Genomic DNA, 17,990 nt, shown 5'->3' with positions numbered 1-17,990 from the left:
CATGACCTCCCCAAAACTGCTCTGCAAAAAGAACAATGTGGTTTACAGTGACACCATTACTTGGTCATTCTTCTTAATGACTGTAATTACACCATGTTATGTCTAAAACAACTAGTACTGAAACAATGACAGCAACTGCCAGAACAGAAGCAAGCAGACAGGATGAAAAGAGCAGGAAAATGAGTCAACGGCCATAACTGAAAAAGTGAGATAAAAAAAAAACAGGTATGAAAAGACCAGTTAGTTCTCTGAGGTAAACTGCTGGGACAGGTGCTCACGGTAGTCTGCTATTGCTTTAGAGTAAGGACTGACATCACCACTCTGCATTAGTGGTTACAGCTTCACTAATCCCACTGTAAATGGGTTCCACTTCATTTAGGCTGGGAAACTGGATGTTAGAGCAGCCCAAACTGCTGCTACATATTGTATTCCCCTGAGGGAAATCTAGACTGAGAGAACTCTGAAGAACACTGAGAGATGGAAGAACAAACAGGCTGAAATGTTTGAGCAGGGGTCAGTCAGAGTACAGAATATTACTATTTAGGCAATTTATTGTATTCTGAGTTGCTACTGCAGTGGCTGTGAAGATGAATATTGACTTGTTAGGTAGAAATAATGTATAGTTTTTAAAAGCCTTTGAAACAGGAATGAGAGCAACATTCCAACAACAAGAATTATGCCATTCGATATCCATATATAGAGTCCATGGAGTATGATTGAAATGGCACCACCTGAGTATGATATGCCATAACATCATCATGAAACTTTAGAATGGAAGTAAATTAAACACACACAGCTGTATCCAAAGCTTGAATAGAAAAGTCTTTTTATCCAGGACTAGAAGTAATGGCTTACAAAATATCTCTCCATCAATTTCTCCCATTACAGGGTGATTCAGTTCTGTAATTAAAACGAAAATTGAGTTTGTCATTGTGCCTATAAGTCCTTCATTTGGGGAAATAATAAAAAACCTTCTTGATTTCCTACTTTCATATCTATTGATCTCAGTCTTTTAAAAATGAACTTCCATGTAATTTTACAAGAGACTTTGTGTGAAAAATATGAGGACCCCCACAAAAAGAACTGCTATTTAGGCCATTTGCTTGTGCCACTTAAACATGAATCCCAAGTATTCCAATTGAAGTATTGTAAGCATTGAAACTTGTAGATTTAAATTCTGTTAAATCACTTCAACAGTTTTTAAATTATAAAGTGCTACAACTGGTTAGGGAGCAAAAAAACTGCTGGCATTGCATTCCAAGAAGCTACTCACTTTAACTGAGTTTGAATCTAAAAATCTTATTTCTGGTAATTGTACTTATTAGTACAAGGAACCTTACTGAAGTCATTCTTCTATTTCATTGTTGAGAACCATCACATAACTGTAAAATAAGCCATCTTTTTCTCCCATGCTCACCATAACTTACAGACTCCAATTACTTTGTGACATTATACTGCTTTTGACTGAGATACAGTTATTTTTCCCCATAGCAGCTGGTACGGGGCTACATTTTGGATTTGTCTTGGAAAAAGGTGTTGCTAACACATGCATGTTTCAGTTATTCCCCAGCAGTGCTCACACAGAGTCAAGCCCTTTTCTGCTTTTCACACCACTCCAGCAATGAGCAGGCAGGGGGTGCCCAAGAAGTTGGATGGAGACAGAGCTGGAACAGCTAACTCCAACTGACCAAAGGCATATCCCATACCATATGGTGTCATACTCAGCATATAAATCTAGGGGAAGAAGGAACCTGATTATAAAATTGGACAGATCACATAACTAAAAATATGCATATAAAAAACTTGCAATGATGTTCAAACAACAGAGGTATGTGAGAAAGAGGTAGTGGGATTAATACTCCCATGTACTTCAAAACATGTCATCTGGATATAGCCTTTGGTCACTGAGGACCTTATGATTTGCATTAATCTCTAGCTTAAACAGCACTCTGTTGAAACAATGTATTAGTAAGCTAGAAACTCTATGCTATCCCTAACTCTTATGCAAATTTTGATTTCTGGTATGTATTTTTGAGTTAGCATCCAGAAAATGCAATTTTCTTTTTGAAACTTGACACAGAGACAACACGAGAAAAACAAAGGGAAGCACAGAACTCGCCAAACTTTATTTGTAGCCAGCTTCTTTTTCCTTATGTATCTGAATTAGATTCTTCCTCCTTTTAAATTCCATTTCATTTCTCTGCTCCTTCTAAAGAAGACTGAAATAGTTCTGGGATACGTGTTCTTTTCAGAAAGTCAAAATTCAGAGGGAAATAAATGTTTCCTCATATATCTGCAAAAGCTCATTCTAATTTTGGTTTAGGCCATTCTGGCTTTCCATGAAGTTCCAGTTTCAGTTGGGATTCACTTTTCACTTCACCTGAAAAGAAGTGTAATTTACAACACAGACTTTCACAGCTGGAGGAAAAAACCCAATGTCTTCAAACAGCAGCAGCTAAAAGATCAGAGAATTGTAGACTAATGAGTTGGAAGTGACCACTGGCAGTCTCCAGTCCAACCCAACTTCTTCTCAAAGCGGTATCAATATGAGATCACACCATGTTGCTCATGACTTTATCACATTAGACACTGAAAATCTCCAAGGATGGAGAAGGCAAAACCTCTCTGGCAACCTGTTCCAATGTTCCAATGATGGAGAGCCCCCGTGGTGAAAAAGCTTCCCCCTGTAACCTGCCTGAAGCTCTCTTGTTTCAATTCAAGTCAGTTGTTTCTCACCCTGTTGTCATGGAGCACTGTGAAGAGGCCGCCCTTCTTGACAACCTCTGCACAGACTCTGTCAGGCTGCCATTAGGTCTCCCTGGAGCCAACAAAGAAAGGAATATTTTTTCTTTCCCAGGCTGTACAAGAGCAGCACCCTTGGTCTCTCTTTACATTGCAAATGCTACGGCTTCCTGACCGCACCAGCTGCCCTCTGTCAAACTTGCTCCAATTTATAGATGTCTTACTTTCACTGGGGACCCAAAACTGGATGCAGTATTCTAGATACCAAGAATCTTTCCTCTGGAGAAAATAAAAAGGCCTCTTTTTTTTTTTTTTCCCCTGAAGGATTGTTTCCATCCTTTGGGCACACCTGCATGTACTCACTTCACACATACAGATCTGGACCTAAGTATCTCTCCCCTGATTTTGTATGATAAAATGATACTTTGCTTTTCCTGGATTCCACTAATGTTAGTGAAAGTCATATTGGTATAAAAATGCACATTTTAATGTTTTGTTTACACATGTATGCATCCAAAATAGTTAATATATGCACACAGTCATGACTTTTGTGACCAAATCCTTAAAATGTTACTGTGTGTTAAGGCACAAGTGCAAGTGACGTAGGTATCACTTGCATGCTTTAATGTCAACCTCTAGGGTTTTTTTTGTTTCCTTTGTTGTTGTTGTTGTTGCGTTTTTTGTTTTGCTTTGTTCTGTTTTGTTTATTTGTTTTTGTTTTCTTAAATTTCCTTCTTCTAAGTTAAAGGACAATGTAGCGCCTTGGTTCTGGCCAGGACAGGGTTAGTTTTTGCAGTAGCCAGGAGCGGGCATGGCTATGAACCAGAGGATATTCTAGACCACTTACAGGAGTCCTTGTTGCCTTTTACAACCCTTGCAGGTTCAGCTCCAGGTGGCCTCTGGCTTTTCAAGTCATGTCTTTGTATGCTTAAAGACAGTGTTTCCATACAGAGAGGTTGTGGAATCTCAGTACTTAAAGACATTCAAAACCCCTCTGGACGTGGCCCTGGGCAACCAGGCTTCAGTGGCCCTGCTTGAGCAGAGGTTAGACAAGATGACCTCCAGAGGTCCCTGCCAACCTCAATCAGTCACTCTGTGGGTCCACTTCAGAACACATTAGCCACTAGAACAGCGAGGTAGGTAGCAGATAAAATCTTCTACTTTAGATGTTATAACTCATATATATCAGTAGTGATACATGAGTTCTTGCCCCAGGGGATAATCAGGTGAGCATTTCCACACCTTATGGATAGATTTTGCAAATGCTGTCAGTCAACTTACAGTGAAATTTTGACTGTTCAAATCAAGAGCCATATGTTAATAACACTGTAATGCTGATTCCTGCAAGCCATTATTGTTAATATTTCTGGGATTTAAAGCATTTACACAAGTAAATGGCAGTTGCTGCCTACTATACATCTTAAATATTGTATAGTAATGAAAACTTGATAGGCTATGCCAAAAATGTAACTCAAAAATCAGTGAAAATCTCCTACAATGCACATAGACCAACACAATAAAATTCTTAATTTCTGAAATATCAATTTTAAAAAATGCATTTCAGCTTTTAAATTATTAAAAAAAATTTAAATGAGTAATAAGGGCACCATAATAAATTCTTTCTAGCTTGGTAAATCATACCATAATTTGTGCACACATTAAATGCTGACCAAATTCATTAAATGCAATAATCACAAATTGCTTGGGGTTTCCATTCACTATTAACAGGCTTTAAATAAATGCCTATGAGATTTAGGAACAAAAGTTGTTTTTAAAACTTCCCTCCAAGGTTTTAATAAACTTAATGAGAAGGGGAAACTTGAAAAACCTCTAGAAACCTGAGTATTTGTCACTTTGATTGCTGAAACACTAAAAACATACATAGTTCTGCTATTGCAAATGCTTTTTAGATATAAATAACTAGTCCTCTTTATTTTCAATGAGTATAGTATTCACACTATATTTATTATTTACCTCTGTAGCCCACATCCCTCATCACAGACATTCAGCCTTCAGATTCACAATTTTCTGCTGTGTTGATGCCAATTCTCCTGCCTTTAACCTGCTGGCAGCTCTGTATCCCCTCTCACACAGGAGGTCAGAATGAAATGAGAGCTGTAGCCCAACATCACTCCATAAAACAACCTAACTCCTTCACTGGACCACACAGAGCTCTTCCTTAGGGACTAAAACCCACTGATCCATGCAAATGTTCAGTGCAGCCCACCTAAATTAATGAGAATGGGTATTACTCTCATTCTACATACTGCTACACAACATAGGGAATTAAAAGACACATATATTGGCGTTGAAGAAGAAAACAGTCTTTTAGAAGTACAGATTTTATTACTTTAAAATCTACATTGACTAAGTTAGGTATGTGCAAGCAGTCAGGGAAGAAACAAGCATTTATGTAATCTGGTTCTTTTGTCCATTTTTTTAAAGTGATCACATTGAAATAGCACAGCTTTTTAGTATGAAAATCAACCATCACCAATTTTTCACTTCCCTTAGAAGAAACTAATACAAAATTCAGGCTATAAGAAAGGAACTCCTATTTCAAAGAGATGGTTGGTGAGCAGTAAAGCAGAAATGCAGGCTTTGATTCATTGATGTATTCACATTTTTCCAACAAATACCTATTTGATAAGGCCATTTCCTCACTCAGTCAGACATCGTACAGAAAATTTCCCCTATGAGTCACTCATTCATATTAGAATCAATCATTTTACCTGTAATAAACACGCAATGTTTGGATTTCTTCTTCTAGTTTTTTGCACTGTTGAAGAGCAGCTTCCTTTTCTTGTTGCAAAGCTATCAATTCTACCTGTGAAATAATAAACAACCAGTAACCAATTTATTCAGAATACCCACACTTTTTTTGAAAACATATCAATCTATTCAATCATTTCAACCTTTATAATTGCACACAGTATAATAGAGTTGTACTGTTATGTAACATAGTGTTGAGATTTAACTCCAGCCAGGAACTAAGTACCATCAGCTGCTTGGTCACTTCCCATTCCTCCCACTGATGGGCATGGTGAGGAGTACCACGAAAGAAAAGAAGATCAAACCTGATTGAGATAAGAACAGTTAAATAATTGAAACGAAGTAAAAAATAATAATAATGATACTAATATGAGTAATTGTAATAAAAAGGAGAGGGACAGAGGGAGATAAATCCCATGACAGACAAGTGATGCGCAATACAACTGTTCACCATCTCTGACTAATGCCAAGCCTGTCCCTGAGCTGTGACACACCCTTTCCTGGTAACTCCCCCCATTTTATATACTGGGTGTAATATTCTATCACACAAAATGTCCCTTTGGCCACTTTGGACAGTTGTCCTGACCATGCTCCCTCCCAGCTTTTTGTGTACCTCCTCACTGTCACTCCAGGAAACACTGAAAATCCTTGACTCGGGGCAAGAACCACTTAGCAACATCTAAAACATCAGTCATCAACATTATTTGCATACTGAATCTAAAACAGAGCACTGTACCAGCCACCAGGAAGAAAACGAGCACTAACCCAGCCTGTTTAATTCTTATGAAATACTCTTCCTTTTTCTAGCATTGTGTTTGTTTCTAGTTCTTTTTTTTTCCCCTAGCAAAATTATGTTTTGAATGGCTTCTCCCAGGTATATAGTAAGTTTTTTGACTACCTAAGGTTAGAACTCCTCAGCTCAGGCAGGTGCTTATCAGCAAATATATTTCATATGATATATGTGTTGCTATACTGTAGAACGGTTGACCAACATGTAGAAAGTGAAGCAAGGCCCTTGGCCATGAACTACTGACACATGACTCTGGTCTGCACATGGCCCCCTGGCTGCTAAGGGTAGTTCCCATGGTGGCAGCCCCTGGCTGATGTTAGCAGCAGAAAAGCTGCCCAGGACACTGAGCAGTGGCAGGCAATAAACCAGCAAGGACTGCAGAGACAGCACACACCGGGATCTGGGTGCATTCTCACCCAGGATCTGGTTTATAGAAGGGTGAGGAAATCCCTGGGCAATCAGTCATCTCCCATCTGTGAGCCCCACCGGACACTCCCCCTCTTGTCCTTGGTTCTCACTGAAGGGAGTGTGACTCATGACTATAATGGAAATTGCAGTATGTGGATTGTCTTTTAAGTCAGGAAAGTAGCCATCCCCAACAGGCCTTACAATTACAGAGAAGGCAGGGAGAAATAAGTATTCATGCATACTTAATATAGGTCTATAGTTTAATCACCATTAATTTTAAAAGTCCAGTTTCAATAGCACTGCAGGACTGCCTTGAGGGCCCAGGTACCATATAAATTATTTTTAAATCAGTGGATGATTTACTGTTGTAACAACAAATAAGATCAGGCTTCCACAGCAATTCCTTGACACATGAGCCCGAGCATTGGGCTGTTTTCCAACGTTTTTAATTCATGGTGTAAGTTATTAATTGTACAAATTGTAGGGCCCTTAACCAAGAGGCACATGTGTGAGAAATGCCAACTGTTGTTTCTGCCAACTCTTCAAGACCGAGTTGCGGAAAAGTTTCTTGGTAAATTAAAGACCTGTTATATGAGCTACAAACCCATGAAGGGAAATGCACACAGTTCAGCCTCTAAGTCTGCCAAACTCACTGTATAATCATGAACAACTCTGCCTGTATGCCTCAAAATCTCTCTCCTAAAACAGGGCTCCCACTTGCTTCTGTTTCCTGTTTGTCTCTTAAGACTGTTAAGTCTTCAAGGCAGGTGTTTTACTGTTTACTGTCAACTCCCAGTCATCTATGGGCAATTCATTCTGCTGGTTGATTAATCATGTCCTGGATACTTGGCTGATTCCTGGCAAATTTTATTGAACGCTGCATTGCACAAATGCAGCTACACAAGCAGTCTCTGAACTGTGCTGCCTGGTGGGTCATGTTGCACCCAGGGTTTTGCACTGCCCAGGTACAGGACCCACTGCTGTAATTGCTCCTGTGAGAGACATCCATAAAATTTTAACAGGAAGTTCCAGAGCGAATAAAAACTTTCTTACTATATGGGGAAAGGGGGGTGGGGGGGTGTGTGGGGGGCATTCCTTCAGCTTTAAAAGCAGAAAGCATTAATGTTTAACATCTGAGTGACAGTGGTTTTGAGCTTCTGATACTGAAAACAATGTACTGGATGCTGGCAAGCCCTAACTTCTGTCAGCAAGAGGTTAAAATCCTCTGCAGGTGAGCCTCTTGCCTGGTGTAGCTTGCTGCCTTGCAAGCACAACTCACAGAACACAAGATGTTAGCCAAACCAAGCTATTTTCTGTAATTATACTGTTCTGTAGGTGAAACAACATTCTTAAAAATTGGAAAACACGCTTGAATCAAAGTAGGTGGTTTGTTCTAGAGGCCAGTAATTAACATCCTTGCCAATTTTCAGTGTACTGTGAAGTGTGATTGAAATGGTAGACTGGAAGGAAATGTTTGCAGCTGACACACCTACTCAGAGAGATTAACGGCTAGTCTCTTTGGAGAACTATCATAAAACATACACCTAATGTTCCACTTGCCTTTCAGGACAAGAGTCAGAGGCACTAGAGTCTTAAGACTACTATTTATGCCAGTTTTTCAGCAGAAAAAAAAATGCACTGATTTGAATGGGTTTGCATCTGGGTTTGTATCAATAAAAATAACAGCAGAATCAGGTTCTTTGGATTTTAAAAAACCCAACAAACCCAAGAGCTACAAAAAGTGAAGGAAAGAAAAATAGACATTTGTTAGCCTCCTCAGTAACTTCTAGTGGAGTTGATACTAGGAAGCTTCATGAGATTAACAAAAATCCAAGCACAAGAGTCTGTGCACAGCATGCAGCCATGTGACAAAATGACCCATTGTTCACAGGCCTGAAGGGTGGTAAACACAAATAAATGAGTCAAATATCCTCCCAAGGCAAAGATTTAACAGTGCCCATCACAAAGTTAAACTGCTAACTGAAATAATGGCATCTGCTCTACTATAAAGAATTTGGAAGACTCCTAAATATATATTGAAATCCATCCATAGTGCATATGGCAAAAATCCTGCATGAGCTCACCTCTAGTAATAACAATAGCTGTTTGAGAACTTTTTAACAAAATATTGTTCCTCTGGAAAATGTCAAGCTGTGGAAATCAGAACTTTTCACAAAAATTGATCTGTTTTGATTAAATTGTTTTGGAAGGCAGGGTAAAGAAGAAGCAAGAAGAATTACACTCAGGTTCCTCTGGTGGTGGCTTCCCCTAAAAAGGTCACTTTAGAAGTAAGCTTGGTCACCTTCAGGTATGGGTATCACTGTCAGCAAAGTTCCTGTTTAACCCTGCAAGGGTATTCTGATCACTTAGATACTGTGAAAAATATTTTTGAAGCTTTCTTTAGTCCAGAAGTTCCTACACTTCCATATTTGGTTTTAATGTGGATAAAATTTCCCATTCTCTGTCCCCCTATCCACCTTCCTGCAAAGGAGAATTCTTGTTTCTTTACCCTCCCATTTTGTATTTTAGCAGTTATTTGGTGAAAATTAAAATTTTCCAATTAAATATAAAATCTAACTGCTACCTATCAAACTTAAAATAGCTGATCTCAACTAGAAAAAGGAAGTCTCAGTACTGATCTTTTTGCTGTTGCTTTTGCTTCAAAACATTTAAAGGAACAATGTTATGCGTTTTCTTACCACAAAGTTTGGAAAAATACAAGACCTAAGCAAAGGAAAACAGAGGGTAAAACTAGTTTTAGCTTTTTTTCCAAATTCTTCTAGGGCAAACATGAGCACCCTCAGGTCTAATCTAAATTGAAAGTGGTAAGAACATACAGCTTCCTGTGCTGTCAGGTTCTCTTGGGAACCTCACCTTTGCGTGGGAGATGGCTTTTTAAAGACTTTTCAGTATCCAATAGAAGGGAAAAAATCAGATTAACTTGACTAATAAAGTTTTATAGCTTTATTTTAATTGATTGATTTTGTCATGCATTTATAGACAGCGCATATATTCCTATAAATAAATAAATATATCTTTACAATAAGCATTTATTTTTCCCTTCTGAGATAGGCTAAACAAACAACCTTTTCTGTTACCTCTCACTGAGCAGGGTCTTCATTACTGTGATCAATTTAAACACACCTCCCCTTAGTACTCTGTACTAATTCCAGTGGAAACCTCTTACCTGACACATTCTTGAATTCCTTTTGCTCACAGTCACTTTCCAGCCTGTTCTCCTGCACACTTATTACCCAGTTGACAGTGGAAATTCTTATTCATCTTAAAAAGATAATACCTTACACTTGGCAACAAAATTCCACCCCACTGCTTTTGTTTTTCCAGTACTTGAAGCCATCCCAACCTTTCTGCAAGACAGCTTGAACCTACTTTGTATTAACAATATCCCCACATATTATTAAAAGCAGCTCCCAGCTCTGTATCATCAAGCAGTTTTGCTGGTACACTGCTGCTCTTCATGCCAAAGATTCTCAATGACAGCATTAAAGAAAACTGGTTCAGCACCAACTGGTAAGAAATTGGAGAGAAATTCCACTAGTGAAATCCTTGGACCTTAGCATTTCTTCCTTCAAAGCTGTTTGCTGCTGCCTTTCTGCTAACTAGTTCCGTATTGCCTTTGACTAATCCCTCACCTCCTTCATGGGTACATGACATTTTGCAGACAGACATGAGCTAAACGTGCCCCTTCTTCCAAACAAGACACCTGGGTGAACCGAGTTAATAGCAAGCAGCATTTCCCACATTAAGCCTGTGCCTGCTTGTAAAATAACAATATACACATTCCCCACTGTAATTAATAATTTTCCATATGGCACAACCAATAAGCTTATGTGTCAGATTACATTAAAAACGTTTCCTTGTCTAAATAACCAGTTTTCATATCAAAGAAGAATTTCTTGCATGATCATTCTCATGTGAAAACTGTACTTCAATTCACTCTTGATGGGCCCATGCTTTAAAAACATTTTCCTTCTAAATTTACTCTGAAGCCTCACAATAAAGACTAACTGGTCTACAGATGTCAAAATTAAATTTTTGCCCTTCTAAATATAAATGCGGTCTCTTCTAATTCCCTGTCGTATTACATAGCACATGGCCTCATAAGATTTATTAAAAACTTTACTATAATTCCTGGAATTTCAGGTATCAGCTCTTTCAGAACTGGGGATGGAATCCATCCCTTAGCCCAATGCAAGCACAATTATCTACTGAACAGCTACCACATATTTCATTTGCATACATTCACTTTTCTTAACCCTTGTCCTCACACCTGGCATCTTCATTGCCCAATGCTGAGAGAAACAAAAATTAAAACCAGCTGCTTTCAGACCTAATTCAGAATTACTCCTGAACTCCATGCCATTCTCAGACCAGTGGCATATTTCCTCTTTCCTTGTTCTCCTTTCAGTTGTTACACTATTGTTTGTTTCAATTTCCTTTCCAAGGGTAAATTTAGCTTAACCTCAGGCAATTTTCCTTTGTCTCTAGATCTCCTGTTTTCTAAGACTTAACTTCCTTGCTTAATAAGTACCCTTCTTGTGGACAACTTATTTGTACCTTATTTGTATGGAAATTGCAACTGACAATTACAGTGGGCACCCGTGCCATTTCCCTTGGCTTGACTGAGATACATGTTAATGCACGAGTATTCCTTCACTCACTAACAGTCACTACCAGTATCTTGCTTTCTACTGACACGGGATATTACTGCGGATTAGGAGGTTGGGTGAGGAATCTGAGGAGTCACCAAGTTAATTTCTACAATTTATGCTCTCAGTCATTTACATTTCATAGAACTGCAAAGGGAAGAAGAGGAAAAATGGCAGTAAGATGTCTTTCTGCCCTAGGTCCTATGTTATCTGGAGTCTGAAACGGAAGCTAACCTCAAACAGACAACAGAGAATTGCTCCCATTTCATGAGGAAGAAGTATGCTTCTGCTGATATAACCAGGCTAGCTGGATAGGAAGAGCTCAGGTGTCTTCTCAGGGCAGCAGGAGATTGGGGAGGCAAATAAAGGTTTCTTTCATTCTGAATTAGAATGAAGATGCAAAAAAATCCCAGCTCTGGAAAAAAAAAATTAAGCAGCAGAAGAAATATTTTAATCTTACACTATTTTTAATGCTTTTACATTTTACATTTCATGTCAGTATGAGAAATACATACTGCCTGATAGATACTGCCTGATACATACATGCCAGGTCATGTTGTGACACATCTGAGATCCAACTTCTAACCGTTCTGTTATTTTTACATTAGCAGCTGCTACTTAGTGCAGATTACAACAGCTCATCTTATTTTCTGCATCAAAGTGTCAACATATCAAACCGTTTCACCAACAATAGAGGTAGGTGACGCTTTGATCTAGAAAAGAATATAAGCACTTGTCTCATTAATTAGGGGATCAGAGGTTTTCAGGGTCAAGAAAAAGACTCCAGCTAACATGAGAGGACTGAAAATGGCTAACACTCTAATCACAGCAATCTCCTTTTTATTTTTATTTTCAAATCACAGCGTTGAGGTGTCAAATTGTTTCATTACAATAGGAAAGGGGACACATTGACCTAGAAAATTAGAAAAAATGTTTCAACTTGCATTTAAGTATCAGCTGGCCCTGATGATTTCAAAAATTAAAAGGTAAAATTAGAACTCCCTGTAGTAGTTGTTAAAAAATACTGACACATCATAAAATACATAATTAGCAATAATAAGTCCAAATTTAAAATGCAAAAATTAAATGTTTTATTTTTGAAGTTTGAAAGGTAGGTTTCAATATTCACCAAATAAATCTTCTGGGAGATAAGCTGAGCTGGAAATGTTTGGAATAGTAACTGAAACTATTAGAAATTCATGCAAAGTTGTTTCTCAACACACAATTTTCTATCAGAAATAGTTTTTCTAAACCTGTCTTAACTTGCAGTAAATGGAGCCACTTTATTACTGATCCCTGATGGATCTGCACTGTGGAGGATCAGTACAGCTAGAAAAAGTACAACAAAGAACCAGCTGAGGGTTATTTGTGTGTGCAAATTTCAGGGTAAGGGTGGTAATTGTGGGAACTCTAACAGCCTTTAGGCTGCAGTGCTCACCAGCCCTCTGCCACAACCACACCCGGGTTGACAAACCCTTTGGGCACAAAGGAAAGGTATCTCAACAGCAAACATGACCTTTATGAGTTTGCAGCAGGATGAAACAATTAATCATAATATTTTACTCTACAATCTAATGCTACTGTTGGTCCAAATACATATCTGTAATTAGACTTATTATTTCTATTTTTTAATAGAAAAGTATTATCTCACTGCATTGTGAAGGTACACTGGTTTAGATGGAAGTATTTCTGAGGAATGTCAGACAGGATTTCTGACAGAACAGAGAACTCCTCTCCAGCCCTGTGATTAGGTTATTTGTTTTGAATGCAGAAACCTAATGCTGAGTCCCAGCTTCTTGCATTAACCCACTCTGGGCAGCCTGGTAGACTCATCCCAGTGAGAATGCTTCCCTGTTCCAAAGTCATGTGAATTACCCATGTTTCTGGTGACTATCATTGTCTGTCTTCTCTCTCTGCACTGACAAATATATTTTTTTATTAAATGGCCAGGTATGTGAAAAGCAGATTCAAACACGGATACATCACGAAAAAGGAGATGAACTCCAGAATTCATCCATCAAAATGTCTGAGGGTGCCAAACTTGGATCAGGGAGCTGAAATAAGGGCCTTCACATACATGATGTGAGAGCATCAACAATGGCTTTTCAACCTGTATAATTTTCATTTACCCTACAAAGAATATATTTATGTTTTCTCTAGTCCAAAATGGAATTGTCATTTTCAAGAAGTGTTGTGCTTCATGTCTATCTTATGTCACCTTCCTCAACTCAGACTTTACACTATCCTTAATTTAATTTTTAAAGGAGTTTTTCAGAAGGCTTGAGAAAGATGTCACTATCTGACATTCAGACTCTTGTCTCCATCACAACAAATTCCCTGGTGAGAATACATTATCATACCAGACGAACATTGCTTGCATTGTTCATTTCTAAGAGATCCTGTTGTGACTGGGATGACAGCAACCAGCCGCAACAAATACTACACAGATCGTGCAATTCGAAAAATAATAAACGACCAAATAGCTTTTTACTGCTCTGAGAAAGAAAATGAAAGAATACAATTGAAATTTTGCTGAGACTAGGTATATATCTGGTTAGTTTTATTACAATAAAAGCAAACAATAACCTTATGCCTGAGATGTGATGTTTTATTCTTGTACTAGGTGGTCACACCACATTGGGAAGAAGCTCACCTTACCAGCAGTATTTAACAACCAGTTTTCTCTTTTACAAGCACATATTACAGGCAGATTTGCCCAGGGAAGTGGGCCCATTCCCTAAGGTGTTCAAGGCCAGACTGGATGGAGCTCTGAGCAACCAGGTCTAATGAAAGGTGTCTCTGCTCATAGCAGATGGATTGGAATTAGATGACCTTCAAGTCCCTTCCAACCTATGATTCTGTAATTCATCAATTATCACATTATGTAAGTAAGTATCTATATGAAATGCTCATCATAAGTTTCAGGGATAATTAAGAATTTGCTCATCTAACCTTAGATATGATGAGGCAAACTTCCTTCATCATTTGCAGTATTATTCTGTAATATGTTATACTTTCTCCAAGCAGTAAACTGATATCGTGAAAATTGCAGGAAAAATTATCTATTCAAAGGACAATCCAAGGCATGTGATAAGAGTGTGAGACTAACATTTGGAACAAGTTTATTTTAAAGAATGATTTAGGGAGCGAGGACAATTCATTTGGAATTCTGCCCTTGTGACGTTGACACAAAACTGCAATTGACTTCCCAGGGTTAAGATTTAATTTATGGTTTCCATTCATTTGTATATATAGGCAAAATCCCCAAAGATACCATCATACATGCCTATTGTGCATATGGATAACTACCTAATGATACTGCAAGTCTTGTTTTAGGTAAGATATAACCGTAGTGGATGACAAAAAGGCCCCTGAAAAGTCCTGAGGATGACAGTCCAAAATACACACTCATAGCTGGACTGGGCTTTTCACATAAGTAACGCCATATGCAGAGACACTGACCTTTTAGTAGGAGGGATTTTATTAAGAACACAAGCTGGGGGTGCTTTAAAGAGCAAATAGATATACATATACTCCGTATACAGGTAGGTAGATACTCAACTCATGACTAAATCACAATGTACACTGTGAAAAGAACATAAAAAGAAAGCAATCAAGAATACTTCTTTTTAGTAGGAAAAGAAAAACCCATTCATGACAGCAATTTCTGCACAGTAGCCATGGCTTTACAATCTATAAAAAAAAAAAACACATAGAAGTTAATTTCTTTACTTCTCAGATTAAACACTGTTTACAGCTGTGGAATTGTGGAAAGGAAACATTACTTCGTATTGTGTAATTCAGGTTTGGCCTTGGTGACACCACATACTTGTTTTCTCATCTAAAAATCAATTTGGAAAATTCAAATTCAAATAAGCAATGGAAAAACATCAGCAGTACAGAGAAATCTGTCTTATTTGAAGGTAAAATAAAGGATATTGTGTGTTGGGCATGGTGTAACCATGTAGCTGTGCATAGCTCCATAGGTAACAGGACTTGAAAACAAATGCACCCCTTTTAAGACATCAGATTACCAAATACAAGCTTAAAACAAAGGATAAAAACTGTCTGATTTACTTTAATAATAGGCATGTTTCCCTCAATCCTGAGAGGCCTAACTTCATACTATGAGGATGATTGCACTATACATGAAACTTTACTTGCAATCTTCTTAGGGGAAATCAAGAAGGAAACAACTATGTAAACTGGAGCAATCTGAAGAAACCTTCCAGGTGGTGTCTGAGTCCTACTGGCAGGTTACTCTGGGAAAGCTTCAAATGTCAGCACCCACGATAAACCCATTGTCCACAAAAATTACTTTGGCCACCTATGATTTCAAGTCAGTATCTGCCACAAACAGCAAATTGTCAGCACAGGATCCAAAAGGTAATGTCATGTTGTCTCAGAAGCTTTGTGGTAACAAAGACCCAATTCAATAAAAACAAATTTACCCTCAGCCCCAAAAGTGTCTTATCCAGTTTGGGGCGGAACTGAACTGGCAGAATAACAGAAGAAAGTTCGTATTACAGCCAGACATGTTTTATCTGTGCAGCAGCCAGAAACTGTGTGCTCTCAGGGCTCTCCACCTGGCACATTTCTGAGGCTCCACAAACAGACCCCAAACTAACCACAGCACACAACTCTCTATTGCTAAGAAGAGCAGACCAGAAACTATGTTCCAACTCTGAGATCTACTGGCATGACCTTATTCATGTCAAAAATGGTCAAAAGTTCTCTTCTGTTCACCCCTAAAAGGGAGGGCTGCTAACACCAGACTGTCAAAGGGCCATAGGCCCCAGCACACAGTGTGGTTCAAAAACATCATCTGTGAGAGCAGCTTAAAACCATGCCAGAGAGCTGTCTAAAAGAATACATGAATGGCTGCATGTCACTGTGGAAGTCCATGCCCTGATCCTATTTTTGTCACTAATTTAGGTACAGATAACTGGTCTTGTCAACTAATAAGGGCTTAATAACCTTGATTAAGGTTGATAAATCTGACTTTCTCTCATTCCCAGAAGGCTGGGAATGAGTTAACCCAGTTAACCCCACTGTTAAATAAGTGTTGCCCACATCTCCATTTTAAAGATACAGGAGTAATTCTTCCCCAGGCAAATCTTTCTAACCTTCATCACTCAACCTCTACTGCAGAGTCCTCCTTACAGTAAAGTTCTTGGCTTTGACCAGCCACTGAAGATGTAATTTCATTGCTGTTTGAACTTGGTGCCATTGTCACCTCTGATTTCAGTGTGACACCAGTCCAACAGAACCAGTCCAACTGAGACATCCTGCAATATTTCACAAAGCTCTTTTCATAAGAAAATATGTCGTTGAAATCATTCATGCTTTCATGGGGAAAAAAACAGCATGCAAGGCAGTAACTTCAGGGAAAAAGGAGTTAACAATTTATGCTTCAAAGCTTATTACAGATGCTAAGTGATAATACTCTCCAAAATAAAACCTTTCATGCCAAGAGAATATGACTGTTAAATACTTTTGAATAAAAGTATCTGTTATCAGGAAATTTAGGTATAAGAAAGAATCCATGAGTATGCATTATCAAACAATGTATCAAGACAATGTGAGTTCTTTCTCCAGATGGATTATCTCATGCATAGCATTTCTGGGGAAAAGACAAGAGCTCCATGTCCGCTTTTGAGGCTGGCTGTAGGCCTCATGACCTTGAGGCACTTATGCAACTGGAGTGTCTATGAATTTCCTGAAACACTGTGAACATGCCACTGTCATGTCTCCTGTGATGGAAGCATCCTCAGCAGGTAGTTTAGAACAGTTCCATGTCTATCATTGCAAAAGGGATCAGCCGGACTGAGCCTGAGGACATGATTCCGAACACAAAAACTCTGAATCTTAGTTTCTCTACAGTCTTACAGCAATACTTTCTACCCAAGTAGAACTCAGAGTAAGGACTTAAAATTAAAGCAAGAAAAGCAAATAGAGGCATTTGTGAGAACATATGTTTAAGTCTTTATAGGAAACATTTGTCTGGTGGAAATAGTACAGGAGAAAATTCAATAGAGGGCACTTTCCTATCAAATCAGCAGGCAATGGATTCCATCCATGGCTTGTTATGGATGCTATTCTGTTGGAGGAGATCTGTTGGTATAGGTGAGTTACCTTCATTCAGGACTAAAAAGAATGTTCTGATACTAAAGATTTCTGTTCCTTTCTGTTAAATATCTATTTACTAAACTTTACTTTACTAAACATATCTATTCAGTTAGATTCTCGTAGATCTTTGCATTGAGCAAAAATATTCTTTTCAGTTCCTATGTATGTTTTGGTGCTTAGTTGCCTAAATTTCTATTGCAATTCAGACTCAACTACATTTCAACTGGGAAAAGAAGTAATATTGTAATCTTTGGAGTAAGGGAAGTGAATGAGAAAAGGGATACATTACCCATGATCATTTTCTTTTAAATTGTTGACTTGTGAAATAAAATAACACAATCCACTGAAAAGATAAACATTTTTCTCAACTATCAAATCTTCCAGGAATTTTCCACAGTATAATCTAATACAGAAGGTTTATTTCTTTCTTCTTATTTGTGCAACACTAAAGAAATAATTTTGATTAACAAAGACTGTTG

The 17,990-nt window shown here is 38.2% G+C and overlaps 1 protein-coding gene across 1 annotated transcript in view; it reads right to left on the bottom strand.

The window, feature by feature from the left end:
- MIPOL1 (mirror-image polydactyly 1) overlaps positions 1-17,990 on the bottom strand; it is a 151,614-nt gene that overhangs the window by 39,339 nt on the left and 94,285 nt on the right. Inside the window, exon 11 of the mRNA XM_062494999.1 lies at positions 5,475-5,569. Within this exon, the coding sequence (XP_062350983.1) occupies positions 5,475-5,569 (95 nt within the window). The remainder of the gene's footprint in view (positions 1-5,474; positions 5,570-17,990) is intronic.

This window comes from Cinclus cinclus, chromosome 6 (genome assembly GCF_963662255.1).
Source record: "Cinclus cinclus chromosome 6, bCinCin1.1, whole genome shotgun sequence".
Taxonomy (NCBI): domain Eukaryota; kingdom Metazoa; phylum Chordata; class Aves; order Passeriformes; family Cinclidae; genus Cinclus; species Cinclus cinclus.
This window is presented reverse-complemented; position numbering and strand designations above follow the sequence as displayed.